General features: G+C 43.8%; 1 protein-coding gene across 3 annotated transcripts in view; it reads right to left on the reverse strand.

The window, feature by feature from the left end:
* The window catches only part of MYO7B (myosin VIIB), a 92,137-nt gene extending 78,774 nt beyond the window's left edge, over positions 1-13,363 (reverse strand). Inside the window, exons 1-4 of one of the 3 annotated variants that reach the window (XR_016350373.1) lie at positions 12,787-13,363; positions 5,662-5,800; positions 3,928-4,041; positions 2,136-2,288 (exon numbers count right to left, since the gene is read on the reverse strand). Coding sequence is in view for 2 of the 3 variants with exons in the window: in XM_075937440.2 (XP_075793555.2) it covers positions 2,136-2,288; positions 3,928-4,041; positions 5,662-5,679 (285 nt within the window). In the remaining variant the exon portion in view is untranslated. The remainder of the gene's footprint in view (positions 1-2,135; positions 2,289-3,927; positions 4,042-5,661; positions 5,801-12,786) is intronic. The other 2 variants (XM_075937440.2, XM_075937438.2) reach the window with 2 other exon arrangements.
* Positions 13,364-14,860: the final 1,497 nt, after the last annotated feature.

Below are 14,860 nucleotides of genomic sequence, written 5' to 3' on the forward strand. Positions count from 1 at the left end.
CACCCCTGCAGTAGATTGGACTCTTCCCTCTCAGTCAGGCTACATCTAGACTGTAAGCCTCTTTTGAAAGAGGCTTTTTCGAAAGATATTTTCGAAAAAGCATCTTTTGAAAAAGAGTGTCTAGACTACAATCAGTACTTTTGAAAAAGCAAGCCGCTCTCTTTCGAAAAAGCACAGTTTGCATTACATAGAGCCTTTTTTCGAAAGAGCACTTTTGAAAAAAGGTGTTATTCCTTGTAAAATGAGGTTTTCCACAGTTGAAAAAAATGCCATGTTCTTTCAATTTACTTTCAAAAGAACACGGCAGCAGTCTAGACACAGGGGAAGTTTTTTCGAAAAAAGGCCACTTTTTTTTTAAAGAAACCTGTAGTCTAGACACACCCTCAGTATCAAACTGAGAACTATGCTGCCAAACATAGCATCAGTCAGATGAGACAAAAAGCTGAACTTCTGATCAGTACTGGTCATTAAGGATCCCATTGGTGCTTTTTGCAAAAGAAGAGGTGATCGCCCAGCCAAATTCCAGCTCAGTTAATGACATTGTGGCTAAAATCTCCACTGGCTCAACTAGATACGGTATTTTTCACTTATCATCAATTGTTGTGCAGTGTTGCTGAGTGCTGTTAAACAGCAGTTGTATTCTACCCCAGATGTGGCTGCACTCGAGGGATAGGTAAAATAACTGGAGAGTATGTGTGTCTGTGTATGTGTGAGAGAGAGCATTTTACACACATGCCTCAGTTATTTTGCCTACCCTGAAATGTGTGTGTGTTATTTGGCAAAGTTTATAAAGTGATAGATGAGATCCATTTGGGTGAAAAGTATCAGAGGGGTAGCCGTGTTAGTCTGAATCTGCAAAAGCGGCGAGGAGTCTTGTGGCACCTTATAGACTAACTGAAGTGTTGGAGCATAAGCTTTCATGAGCAAAGACCCACTTCGTCAGATGCATGTAGTGGCCTGTGAAAGCGAGGGATCATTGTCCAGGATGGGTTGTAGATCACTAATGATGCGTTGGAGAGGTTTTAGCTGAGGACTGTAGGTGATGGCCAGTGGTGTTCTGTTGGTTTCTTTCTTGGGCTTGTCCTGTAGCAGGAGGCTTCTGGGTACACGTCTGGCTCTGTCAATCTGTCTCCTCACTTCCTCGTGTGGGTATCGTAGTTTACAGAATGCTTGTTGAAGATCTTGTAGGTGTCTGAGGGGTTGGAGCATATGCGGTTGTACCTCAGTGCTTGGCTGTAAACAATGGATCGTGTGGTGTGTCCGGGATGGAAGCTGGAGGCATGCATGTAAGCCCAAGAAAGAAACCAACAGAATACCACTGGCCATCACCTACAGTCCTCAGCTAAAACCTCTCCAATGCATCATTAGTGATCTACAACCCATCCCTTGTTATGTCTGCAGGTGAATAATTGAAATTAGCATAGTAGAGTGTATGGTGAATTCCTAATGGCAAGCTGTAACATTGTTCTGATAACTGTCTTAATGTCTGGCCTGACAGAGAGTCACCATTGGTAACATTCACTTTAGGCAAAAATCTAAAAGGCAGCTTTCTTGCTGTGCATGCATCTCCCTGTTGAGTCACTCAGGGTGCGTCTACACAGCATCCTAAACTTGAAATAAGCTATGCAATTTGCACTACACAAATTGCGTCTCTTATTTTGAAGTGATTTCGAAATAGCTTATTTTGAAATTTGGCGCATCTACACAGCGCCATATTTTGAAATAATGTGCTATTGAGAGGTTTGCGGGAATGGAGAAATAGCGTGCTCATTATTTCTAAATATATATCGAAATAACGGGAGGTTTGTGTAGATGCAGGGTAGCTATTTTGGAATATCTCCGGTTTCCTGAAATAGCCATGCAGTGTGTAGGGGTATCCTCAGAGATTTCAAAGTCTGAGGTTAGCTCTTGTCCCAGAAGACAAGGTGCTAGGATGTGCTCAGTTCTGAGAGAGGAAAAGGGAGAATTTCAGAAACACTGATACACTACATCTCTCATGGACAATCTGGTGAAGGAAACCAAGCTGCCACGCGTCAGAGGCTGCTCCTGGGCTGGCAGGTTAGCCCCCTGACAGAAGTGTGCTGTTTTTCCTTTCCTATTCTTGACTGAGATTTGCCTGTTCCCTAGGCACTCACATAGATTTTGTGTTCCTGGTGGCGGATGAGGAGGTTGCGGACTATGCCTGCTTCATTCAGGTCCCCGAGGCGTATCATGTCTTCCACTCCTTGCGCAGAGGTGGGATGCATTGGGCGCACAGCGCTGATGTTCCGCGCAGTGATCCAGTGTTCCTTAAACAGAAGAACACAACAGCTTTTGGAAGTTTTTGTACTAGCTCAGGGGCATCCAAATGAGGATTATTGCCATAGAGGGAACCCAAGTGTAACTCACAGCAGTACAGCGTGGGATTAACTGGCATAACACAAAGCAGATTGCAGCAGCTTTATGTGTAATACACAACTGCAGCCCACCAAAACTAAGACCTATCATGCAATGCTTGAATCAAGCTAAGACATTACAAGTGAGGAATACAGTCAGGATCCTGTGGCAAGCTGGACTTAGGTGAGCCAGCCCTGGATTCTGTTTTGCTCCAGGTGAGTTTCTGGGATAGCTTCACTTTAAATTTAAAATATGGAAGTTTTAAATTGAAATATGAATGGAATAAAACAATCAGTTCAGTAGCCCATTTCTTGATATTAAATTCAGTTAAGGTATGTCTGCCCAGCAACATTATTTCAAAATAACTTAGTCTGTGTCTACACAGCAGGCAGCTATTTTGAAATAATGTTGAAATACTGTCAAGCTGGAGGACTTCTTACTCTGACTCCTGTAACCCTCACTGTACGAGGAGTAAGGGAAGTCAAAGGAAGAGTACTCTGTTTTGAAATAAGTGTTGTGTAGGTGCGCCCAATTTTGAAATAAACTATGCAATTGACATAGCTCAATTTGCGTAGCTTATTTCGAGTTAAGCCCTGCAGTGTAGACGCACTTAGTGATTTTACACTGGCTCCACATTTTCAGTTTTCAGTATGCTGGTGTGTATATGTATTCACAAAGTTTAATGACAGTACAGAAACTGTCCAGGGAAAGGTTGAGATTTGGAAGCTTGGATGAAAACAGATGTTTTCGAATAACAGGAAGGGGTAGGAATAAGCTTGGGATTGGGGTATAAGCCCAGGTGTTGGAAATTTCTGAGTTTTAAGAAAAGATCAGCAGTAAAACTGTTAATAGTTTAAGATTTAAAGTGTCATCTTTATGTTTCAGAGTCAATAATCCCTTGAGATGAATGGAGCCATTCCCACCTCCGAGACCTGTCCTTTCAAGCCAGCTGCAGGTACAGAGAGACAACACTGCATCTATTTATGCTCAGTTCTCATTCTCACTGTTATCTGCACAAGCAGGCAGTCTAAAAATGGAATGAGAACTCAGATGCTGGAGCACAATTCTGCAGCAAGAAAGGGACAAGGACAAATTCAGCTGCTGTAGAATATGTGAAGACTGTGGCCTCATAGAAATGCAGGCTTGGAGACAGGACCAGCCCACTGGCCAATCAAGTCCTGTGTCTTGCCTTTGGTAAGTACTACAGCATGATTCTTGCAGTTATGTAATTCTCTGATGGGCCATACATGAGACTGGTTCTGAATCATGACAGCCAGATCAGATTCTGAACTCCACTCCATTTAGAAGTTGTTTTGGTAACCAGAATTTTGACTTGGCCCTTTATAGTGGGAAATGAGTGTCTTTTTCCAAGTGTAGCATCTAAGGGTGAAATCCTGACCCAGTTGAGTTAAATGGGGTCTGGATTCCTAGAACTCCATAAAGTTCAGGAACATTTAGATCTGTGGTTTGGCTCAGGCCCATCTCTTGTTCTTCACCATGTAACATAAAACTTCAAGTATGTTCTTGTAAGGAAGTTATAATGTAGCCTACCTTGCCTTCATCATCTTCCACCAAAATCTTTCCTGAGTCAGAGATCTTCACAACTGCCCCAATGGGGACACTGAATTCACTATTGGAAAAGGATTCTAGCCACACATGATCACCCTGGAGAGAAGGAAGTGCTGTTGTTAAGTACTGCTTTATACCTGGGCTCCAGCTACATCTTAACCACATGCCTCCTGGTTTTAATATCTGTGGGGTCTCTTTTACTGTGCTTAGCTGGATCAGTGCCTATTGCCCATAGGCAGCATTATCTAGTGGTTAAAGCAGATTAGGGAGTCAGGCTCCCTGGGTTCTAATCCCAGCTCTGCTTCTGACCTGCCATGTGAGTTTGGACAAGTCATTTAGAATAGCCATTTTAAAGGTGGAAATGGCACAGAAGTTCTAACAATGACTCTGCTTACTTACCTACACTATGTCACAGAAATGTTGTGAGACACAGTAGCTGTTGGCAAAGTGCTCAGAGATCCTCAAATAAGATACAGTTTTTACAGGCCATTATTATTATTTCTGCTATTTAACAACACTGAAAGATAAAGCAGTCCTGGAAAAGTGGGGGAGGGCATCTTCAGACAAGACAACAGTGCAGGTCTGACTAGATACCCTGGCAATTTGCAGAAATTTATCCTAGTAAATTTGGATTGTACATTCCCCCAAGGATCGGTTGAATAATCTGTACAAGGAAACATGAGCAACTTTGTCAGCTCCTTCCCTGGGAACAAATCCTACACTCCTGCTTCAGGAAAAACTCCTTCCTTGGCATCAGTGGAGGAGGAGCACTGCACCAGGGCAGCACCAGTCAGTATTCTGCCTGCACAGCCAACAGGCAGGCAGAATGTCTGTGGAGCCACAGGGGGGAAGCGAACTTCGAGGCTTCCTTTACAGGGTTACAGCTAATGCCCCAGACAGCACTGGCTGCCAGTTGCCAGACATGACTGACCCATTTTGTAGTTTGTCCCCTTTGGAGTATCTTGCATTGCTGGTGTGCTAACACTATCCCACTCCTTGCATGCATAGACCAATATCATGGTAGCCCCTTGTAGATCCTTTACACTTCCCCTCCATTATCCCCTGCACTCACACAGGGTCAGCCACATTTGGCATGAACAATTGTATTTCAATGGTCAGAACTTGGCTACAAGAAGAATAAAGATTATGGGCCAGATTTTCCACTAGGGTAAAGCATAGATCCATCCACTTCAATGCACCTGCAGTGGTAGAGGATCTGGCTTTGTTGCCTATTATTCCAATTCTGTACTATAACAGTCACGTCCACAGAGTGCCTGACTGTTTAATTTAAACCATGTTGGTTTTTTCCCCTCTTAAAATATTTTATTGGCTTACATTCAAAGACAAACAGTTGTAAAGTGCTACTGCAATAAATGCTGCACTAGCCAATGGAAACTACCACCTGCAAACAGAATCCTTACTTGCAGCAAAGGGAACCTTAACACTCCAAGGAGCCGTACTGGTTTCAGTGGAACTGCTTGTGGTGTAAGGCACCAACTCGGTATGAGTTGGTCCAGAATAACCATGACACCCAGTAAACTGACCCCGCTGTTCTCTCTGTAATTTTGTTTGGGAGAGTTCGGTTGATGCCTCATTGATATTTGCTCTCTGGTTGCTTTTACTTGTGAGGTGAATTGTGTTAAATTCCCATGGACTTCTTTTCATCTCTCTCAGCAGCATCCTCCCTAGACTATGTACACCAGAGCAGAGACTTACCTTTCTGAGCACCACCATCCTGCCTCACAGTCCCACATGCAGCCTGTGTTCACAAAGAGAAGAACCCGGAGTCAGACCACAGGAGGACTCAGGGGTAAGAGCAGATCAATACACTGCCAAAGATGGCACGGTCAGAACTCTGTTTTAAAAAACAAAAACGTACTAAGATTCTGCATATTGGATTAAAGAAAGGAAAAGTGATCATCAAAAATACCTGCAAAATGTGGGAACAATATAAACCATTTATCTGAAGGCAAGAATCTACAACATAGTGCAATGCACAGATTGAATTGCAGGCTACCACATAACTCAAGAGGTGGGCTAGCACAGCCGAATATCACTGCCGAATGTGTTTTTTTAAGGAATGCTCAAGCTAATGCCAAGAAAGTTTATTGGCAGAGACTCAAGCTTAAAGTTAACCCCAATAATAAGATATCACTCGTACAATATTGTTATTTGCCTTCCGTTGGTCCAATGACCCAGTGGCTCAGTTCCTGTGAGTGGTCAGCCAAGTGACCCAGATTTATTTTCTACTTTGCTAAGCTGCCGAATGCAGTCCGCCCACTAGGGCTGGTGCAACACCCATATAGAAACAGAGATCCACATATAACCTTCCTCAGCTGTGGCTGCAACAAAGGGCTTTGAGAAGGATTGTGGAGGTGGGAAAATGAAGAGTGTTTTAGGGTTCCAGTTGCAAAGCAGGGGGAGAATCCCCCCAGAAACAAAGAAAAGTACTGAGCCCACTGTTGTTGCTGACACACGTCCAAAGGGCCGTCTGATTTGTTGAATGTGCAGCCCCTACTGAATCTGCACCTTTTGTTGTAACAAAAACAATTATATTTTGTTGGCCATGAAACCCAGGACAACAACAACAACCCTCCCCCCCCAAAAAACCCGCAGACTACATGTGTATATCCCTGTTCCTGTAACTGGACTCTTGCATCAATTTCAGGGATAATCATGATCTGATGGTTGCCTCGCTTGCCATATAGTCAGTGACCTTCCGATGTGCAAGGGGAAATCATAGGCAAAGATTTTCATGAACAGTATGAGCTGGGACTGAGAGCGGGTTTGAAGTTTTTCAGAGTTTGAGCATTTTTGTTTGGAACCATCTCTAAAAAATACATCCCATATCTCATTTTAATATGATCTGGGTTCTCTAAGGTCATTCACAAGATCTTTGGGCTGACTTGCACGACTAAATAGATCCATTTAACAGATGAGCTGAAAGGCTTTTTAACTTCTTAGGCCCAAGATCAGCTTTTCGTGTTATCTCTTGAAACAATTGATGGAGGAACTACAACTTAATGCATCACTGACTTTCCATTCCTTACATAACATCAGAAATGAGGAACATGGGTAGAGTTAGATCCCAAACCTCAATTACACAAATAAAAAAATATAGTGAACATCACTGAGAGTTGTTTGGGGGACAGATTATCTGGTCTGTGAAGATGATTCAGCAAAGAAAAGAGAGGGAGCAGCCAGGGGCCAGTGGAGGCAGTTACGTATGCAAAGTCAGTGATGGCATCTCTTATAACATTTGGGCTGTGTCTACATTGGCACCCTTTTCCGGAAAAGAGATGCTAATGAGACACTTCGGAATTGCAAATGCCGCGGGGATTTAAATTTTCCCCACAGCATTTGCATGAACATGGCTGCCGTTTTTTTCCGGCTCGGGGCTTTGCCGGAAAAAAGCGCCAGTCTAGACAGGGATCTTTCGGAAAATACAGCCTTTTCTGGAAGATCCCTTATTCCTCTTCAGGCTTTATTTTCCGAAAGATCCGTGTCTAGACTGGCGCTTTTTTCCGGCAAAGCCCCGAGCCGGAAAAAAGTGGCAGCCATGTTCATGCAAATGCCGTGGGGAAAATTTAAATCCCCGCGGCATTTGCAATTCTGAAGTGTCTCATTAGCATCCCTTTTCCAGAAAAGTGTTGCCAATATAGACACAGCCTTGCAGTTCCACAGTTTAGAAAGAACTCACTGGAAACTCAGAGAGCTTGAGCAGTTGCAAGTGTCCATTTATTCCATAACACAGAACTAACTAGAACAAGCCCAAACTGGCTGGGCTGACCCCTAGTGACCTAATTCAGTTACTATAACAACAAGATCTATATCTACAACCCCAACACACAACAGCATCCATCACTTGATCATGGGTGGTTATTATTAGTCACTCATCATGTACTAAACAGCGTGAGTCAAAGAGCAAAGTCCCTGCCAGGTGACGCTCAGTATATCTGAGGAGACCATCTTGTCTTGGTCTAAGCTTAATAATAGTTTTCTTCTGCATAATCTCCCCCTGCTCACCATGACCGGTCTCAAGCCCACTGGAACAGTGGGGCAAGATCTATAAGCAGACATCCAGATTGGGAGTGCCTAGAAGGCTGCATTTTTGTTGGCCTGTCCTCTTAGCAGGATCTACCCCTGAGTACAGCTAATGAGTGGACTCATCATAGCAGATACAGCTTGTTACCCCTGGCAGAATAGAAAGGGAGAGAATTTTGGTCAGAGGGAGGTAGGGGAAATGACAGGGAAGCCCGAGGAACTGGCAGGCTGGGGTTGAGGTGGATATTTTGCTTTCACTAGTCAAGTTACTAGTGAAGCTAAACTTCACGAAGGTGACACTTGGTCCAGTATGTCTGGTCTTTATCTGCAGCAGAGCGGGAATGCCACATGCAGCCATTCAATCCTCAGGCCATCATATCCCCAGCTCTGTGTTGCCCAGTCTCCCAAGTAGACTTTGAAGGGACTCACTGCTTTAGGGAAAGGCTCAAATTCAGATGGACCTCACTGGAGTGGGGCTCTGGTAAATCATTTCAAATCTAACCAAGCCCTGTGGGGGAGCTCCAGGAAATAATCTCTGACAATTTAAGTCTTGGCTACAAAGATCCTCCAGAGGAGGCTAAAAGTGCCACTGGAACCCTCTCTAGCCCCTAACAGTATCTACCAAACCCCAAGCGCATTCTCTTGGGTCTCTGACCAGAGTGTGGCTGGGTGAAAACCCAAACTCTCACTCCTCCCTTCCAATCTGCCCACAGGAGCTCCCTACCCTGGTGGTGCCTCTTTCTGTTTGTTCCAGGACACCCTTAGGAAGAAGATGTTTTGTGTCAGTGTTTATTACACTAATTAAATAGTTGCAGTCATTTGAAAACATCTGAATCTAGAACCAAAATACTATATTCCATTTTTGCTGCTACTTATGATGGATTATTGAAAAAAGCTCTCTTAGCTGAGAGGGGTTGTTTACCCCCACCATCCACCCTACAGGGTTAATGGGGGCCTGAGAGGCCAATGAACACACCAGATTGCACCATCAGCAGGGGATACAGAGAGGAAAAAGCTGCTACGAGAGGACATCCTAGTCTTTTCTACATCCCAAAAAGATTTGTAACTTTCTGCTTGGCTAAGTGCTCAGTCAGGAAATACAGCATCATTTGCTTTCAGGTAAATAATGATTTGATGGCCCACCTCAAGTAAATTATTAACAGAATAAGTAAACAGCACTGGACCAGAAATTGATCTTTGGAGCTTACCCCAAACTACTCCAGAACTTCCCACCTGTAGCATCCTCAACTGAAATAATAGAAAACACATTTGTCTGGTTGTACATGCTATAGTTAAGGTTATGTTCACACTTCAATTAAAACTTCACTTCCTCAGTGCCATTTGCTCTTTGGCTCACCTTTTCATGCTTGACCTTAGCTCCCTAAAACGTATCTTTCTAGAAAGTTTATGCAAAAATGAACCATGTGGGAAGTTTCAGAGGGGTAGCTGTGTTAGTCTGTAACTTTAAATACGACGAGTAGTCCTGTGGCACCTTAAGATCAGTTTTGCAGTTTTCCAACCATGCTGGAAATCACTAAGGACCAGGATCTGATCATTCTATATTTGCTGAATGATGTCGTATTCCAGGGGTAAGCAACGTGAAATTATGGAGTAAGGTGCTACATCGTAGAGTAAATACATCGTAGAGTAAATACATCGTACTCTTTCCCTAGGTTTATATTTATGACAGTAATTATAAGATTATCATATAGAGGCTACCTAGATATGCTATTCAGTAGTTACACACATTTGTGACTTTGTTCAACTGTTTTACTGTGGGTTTCCATAACTTTTGACAAAGATCTTTGGAAACTTCTAATGAAATTATTAGAGATTAATGTCTGAATCACCATTTTCTTTTAATTATGTTAATACAACATAAAAATCACAATTTCAAAAAGTCATGAAATGCAAAAATTGAAGTTTTTATGGAACCTAGTCTAAATTACACAGCCAGGGTAGTGTTGTATGCATATCAGCCACGGTTACACCTCCAACTCGTTGAGACTTCCCATTTCTGGAAGTTACACTAAGTAAAGAGATTTGTTTTTAATTATGTGCCAGAAACCAATAAAACTAAGGGAACTGTTCAAATGAAGAGGCACTGCTAGAGGTTCAAGTGGAGAGTTCAACAAGACTCTCCACTTGTAGGGTAGTATATTCATGTAAGATACCTAGATAGCAAGTGTGAAAACACCAGCACAGAGGAGAGAGGGTAATTGGGGCCAATATCAGACAAAATCAAAAATATTGGGATCGTCCCTATAAAATTGAGACACCTGGTTACCGTATTCCCATGGAATTCATCATCCAAGTGAGAAGCCAGTCCAAACCTGTTTAACTTTAAAAAAAGAAATCAAATGAAAATGGAAAGATGTGAACTGTTTCTCTTGCATCTGCAGCAGGAAGCCAGATGGGAGGATGTTAGAGAAGGTCCTAGGCAGCAGCACTATAGCAAAGCAGAGAGAATGTAGCTTTATGGATAGTACATTTTTTAGTTTTTTCCTTATTCTAATATAATGCTTGTTCAGTGTTTAAAGAAAACTTTGTGGTTCTTTACCAAGACAGAAATCAGGGTAGGTGCCAGCACCTTGTTTCAAGCAACACAGGTCTCTTCCTTTAATAGTATTATCCAAGGAGGCTGCCATCATTAATGGCTGCCATCAATCTCAGGCCTGGTTAAGCGAATGGATGTACTAACCACCTTTCTTTACAGATAAATGGAAGGAGCAATTAATCCCGTTTGTGGCGTGAGATAGCTGGAGACAATAAAAGCCACCACTCAAAGCAATAGGCCTCATGGAGGAAACTGCAGGGCTAAGCCATGTGATCTGTGGATGGTGCAGAGACATAATTAAGCCGTGAATAGCCCCATTTACTTCCAAGGGCTATTCACAGAGCACCTAGTTAAGGATGTGTGTATGTCAGTGGTCACCAACCAGTAGATCTGGGATTTACAGGTAGATCTTGAAGCCTCTTACAGGTGAGTCTGACTGGTTTGGCCAGGAGCCTATCAAGTGCCAGCACTTCAGCTGCCCCTCCCCCTACTGCTGTGTACCTCCTGCCCTTTGCCTTGGAGCTGCCACCCTCCATCCCCGGGAGCCTCCTTCTTGCTGTGCCGGGCAGGGGAGGGAGAAGAAGGGTGCTGATGTCAAGGTGTCCCCTCTCCTACCCTGTATCCTATCTTCACTGAGCAGAGAGGGGGCACCATAGGACTTGGGATGGAGTTTGCAGGCTGCTTTTGGGAGTGGTGAGGGTCAGGGCAGGGGTGAGCCTGCCTTAGCCCGACTGCATCACCACCCAGGTAAGCAGTGCCCAGTTGAAGTCCACATCCTGAAACACTAACCCAGTCATGAACTCTCTCTTACACACGAAGCCCCCACTCTAGTCCTGAGCACCCTTGCATCCAATGCCCTGCATCCTACACCTAGAACCCCCTCAGATACCCCAACTGCCTGGCCCAAGCTCAGCTCAGAGCCCCTCTCACACTCCAAATCCCTTAATCCAAGTCCAGAGCCTGAACCCCGACCCACTGCTCTTGCCTGGGGAGGGAGGATGGGGTGAGCAGGGGCGGGGCCTTGGATAAAGGGCACAAAGGAGGCAGGGCAAGAGTATTTGGGTTTGAGGTAGATCTTGAATTGCACTTAAATTAAAAAAGTGATCTCATGCTTAAAAAGAGACCACTGGTGTATGTCATTGCAGGATTAAGATCTTATTTACACATAGCTACAGATATTTGGAAAACTGTACTTGAAAGCATTTTGTGAAGTCACAGGAAATAATGTAGCGTGCCTGGCCTGTAAATGATTTCTAAATCAGCTTTATTATTACAAAATTACACTTATTCTCCCAAAGAAGGCAGATCACATGCCACCATTCAGTACATGCTAAGTCTAAAGTTTTGAAACCGCCTTTTTATGTTAAAAAAATCTGAAAATGTCATTTAGTAGCTGAAAAATATTTCCTCTTCCACAACATGTTTGTATATCTTAAGGGGGATATTTATGAAACTTTTCCAATCAGTCGGTTATAGCTCAAAACCTAGAAAAAGCATTTCAGCTCAAAAGATTTTAAAAAATCATAACTGAAAGTAGAGTGCAAAGAGGAACCTATTCCTGAACTTTACCTTTGCTTTTGCAACACTAAAATTGATTTGCAAGAGGTTTCTAGCCATTATACATGGGAATAATTATAAACAGTTATCAAATCTGTAGAATACATAAATCCGGAAAAATATGAATATAAACATCAGTAAATGACCGCTTGCAACTACCAGTTGTAGAAATCCAATGCTGGCTCTTAGCTGATCCGTAACATTGTAACACCCTAGCTTCTTCAGTAGAATGTCTCAAAGATCTTAGGGACAAGTGGAACAGTTATTCTCCTTCCTCTTCAAGTATTGGATGAGTAGGTTCCCTCAGTCCATCTTTCAGTTGTCCTACCTGCAAATATGTCCACTCTCTTCCTGCCCAGAAATCTTACCCCACCCCATTACAAACATTTCCTCTTTAGTAGAGTCTAATTATGATCTAACTTCTCTCTCTCTCCCTCTTCCAGAATTTCATCAGGAATTTTCTTGGGAAACCTCTTTGATTTTATGGATTTCAGATTCAAATTCAAGAGTAACATTTCTTCTCTTACACAAAGAAGAAATATGCCAAACTGCAAGGAGCAAATGCTCTCATTGCTCCTTGCAAATTGCTTTTTGCAGTGCCTGTCTTTGCTGCTCTTCCCACCCAAGCAAGCTAGCCCTCTAAATCGGGGCCTGGAATGATGCCCGAAAAGACAGGAGGTTACCTGTTCACAGTGAAGATTTTGGTGTCTGCCTTGTGCTGCTGTGTTTCCTCTCTCATGGAGAACAGAGTGGGGAAGAAAAGGGAAATGAAGTTGGTGGTGGAGCCATTGAGCATTCCGCCCTGGGCGTCAGCCTTCCATGGTAAAAAGGAGGAAGTAACTGACATGCCTTTCACAGTTATTTATTACAGGACTTTGCCCCCAAGTTCAGCATTTATTCCCTTTCCACAGCAGGGATTCCAAACAGTGGTGAGGTCAATCACGCTCATGCGTAATGCTTGCCTGAGCCTTAAACTTTAGTCTCGCTACAGCATGTGGCTCCAGTCAGACTCCTGAAAGGGCATCCTAAAGGGAAAGGAATTGGGCCTGATCCTCTTGCTTCAAGAAGGAAAAATGAACTCAAGAATCTCCTGCCAGTCCTGGAGGGCCACTGTAAAGGTATAAGCTACTGAGATTTATCCTGTGCAGCCTTGGAAAATGGAAAGGGGAAGGGACTACTCATCAGTTTGTGTTATTAAGCACTCTAGTTTTGTTAACACCAATGTTGTCAAACTCCTGAGAGAACAATTCTCCTTGTGGAGGACTCAAAGTGGCCCTGGATTCAGGAGTTCAGGGAAGTGTTAACCTCCTTCCAGTCCCACCTGGAAATGCGAACAGTCTGACTCAAAGTCCAAGCCATCTTGGTGGCTCATTTTTCAATCTCTTGTCTCATGAAATGTCATCTCACTAGCACCCCAGTCTGCCAAGGAGCCCTCCAACAACAATGCAGAAGTCAAGACCCAACTGAAAAATAATCCCTTTGGGCTCTCACGATCTATAACCAAGATGCAAAAAGGGGCATTCTGATTTCCACCCAGAATCCACTAGTGCCATGGAGAAGAACAGAGTTTTAAGATGCTAGGCAGCTCTTTGGCTTTATGAGGGGCTGGGGATGGAGTTCAGGAGGCTATTGGTCTTTTTTCACACTGTGAGCCGAGGCAGCCAAGCTGGGTGGGAGGGGCAGCAACTTTAAATGTAAGATTTCCTTATCCCGTCCCATTCCTCCGGTGCCTGGCTCTGCGGGGACGGAGGTGCTCCCAGCACTGGGAGTGCCTGGCTCTTGGGATGGGTGAGTGCATTGGGATGGGGGGTGCTGTGTGGGGGCTGGCTCAGGGGGAGGGATTGGAGTGCATTGGGATTGGCGGTGCTGGGGGGGGGCTGGCTCTGGGGTAGGGGTGGTTGTGTTGTACTTAAAAGTACTGCATGGGATCTTTTTAGAGGAGAAAGACAAAATGCCACATTTTTTGGTAATACACACATATAGCAGTCAACACTTATATGCAGGACTCGCCGAACTGCGGCGAGCCTCGCTCGCTAGCCGCACTGTCTAGCGATCTGCGCATGCGCAGATCGCCGGAACCCGGGTCTTCCGGGTTGCAATCTACTCGCCATGGGCGAGTAGATTGCATTATTTATTGAGCCCTGCTTATATGCATATAATACAGCACACCCACGCACACACCCACCATGTCTTGTTTTTACCAATATTTGTTCCACCTAACTGCATTGGCCAGGTTAGTTAGGTCGGGGAGGGTTGGAGCTGGATCAATGCTCCCATGTGACTGCAAGATGCCTTAGATGTATAGTGTCTTCCCTCTCATGCAGAGAGTCATCATATGCAGGTTTTCATCTGTGGCACCTTCTTCTGGGTATTGTTTTAATGCTTGCCCATTCACCTTCAAAGAGGGAGCTTCCAAAAGCAGGTGCTTGCTGCTTACTCCCAAGGCATCCATAGGTCCAGTCTTCTTTCAATGAGTCCACTTCACATGTCCCATTGTTCTCGAATCTGGCTTCTACTTTTCTCCAACCATTGTAAGTGCCCAGAGGTGCTTTTCATTCATGCCTTATCCATTCGCACCTCATTCACTCAACAGGACAATCAATTTAGCAAAAGGGGGTACAAAGTCTACAAGATACAAGGTTTCTATGAAAAAAGGCTTAATACAAAGTTTCTATGTTCTATAAAAGTATACAAAGTTTCTATAAAAGGACTTAATACAACAAACTTGATACAAAGATAAAATTAAAAAAAATTCAA

Source organism: Pelodiscus sinensis, chromosome 10, assembly GCF_052426305.1.
Source record: "Pelodiscus sinensis isolate ZL-2025 chromosome 10, ASM5242630v1, whole genome shotgun sequence".
Classification (NCBI taxonomy): Eukaryota; Metazoa; Chordata; order Testudines; family Trionychidae; genus Pelodiscus; species Pelodiscus sinensis.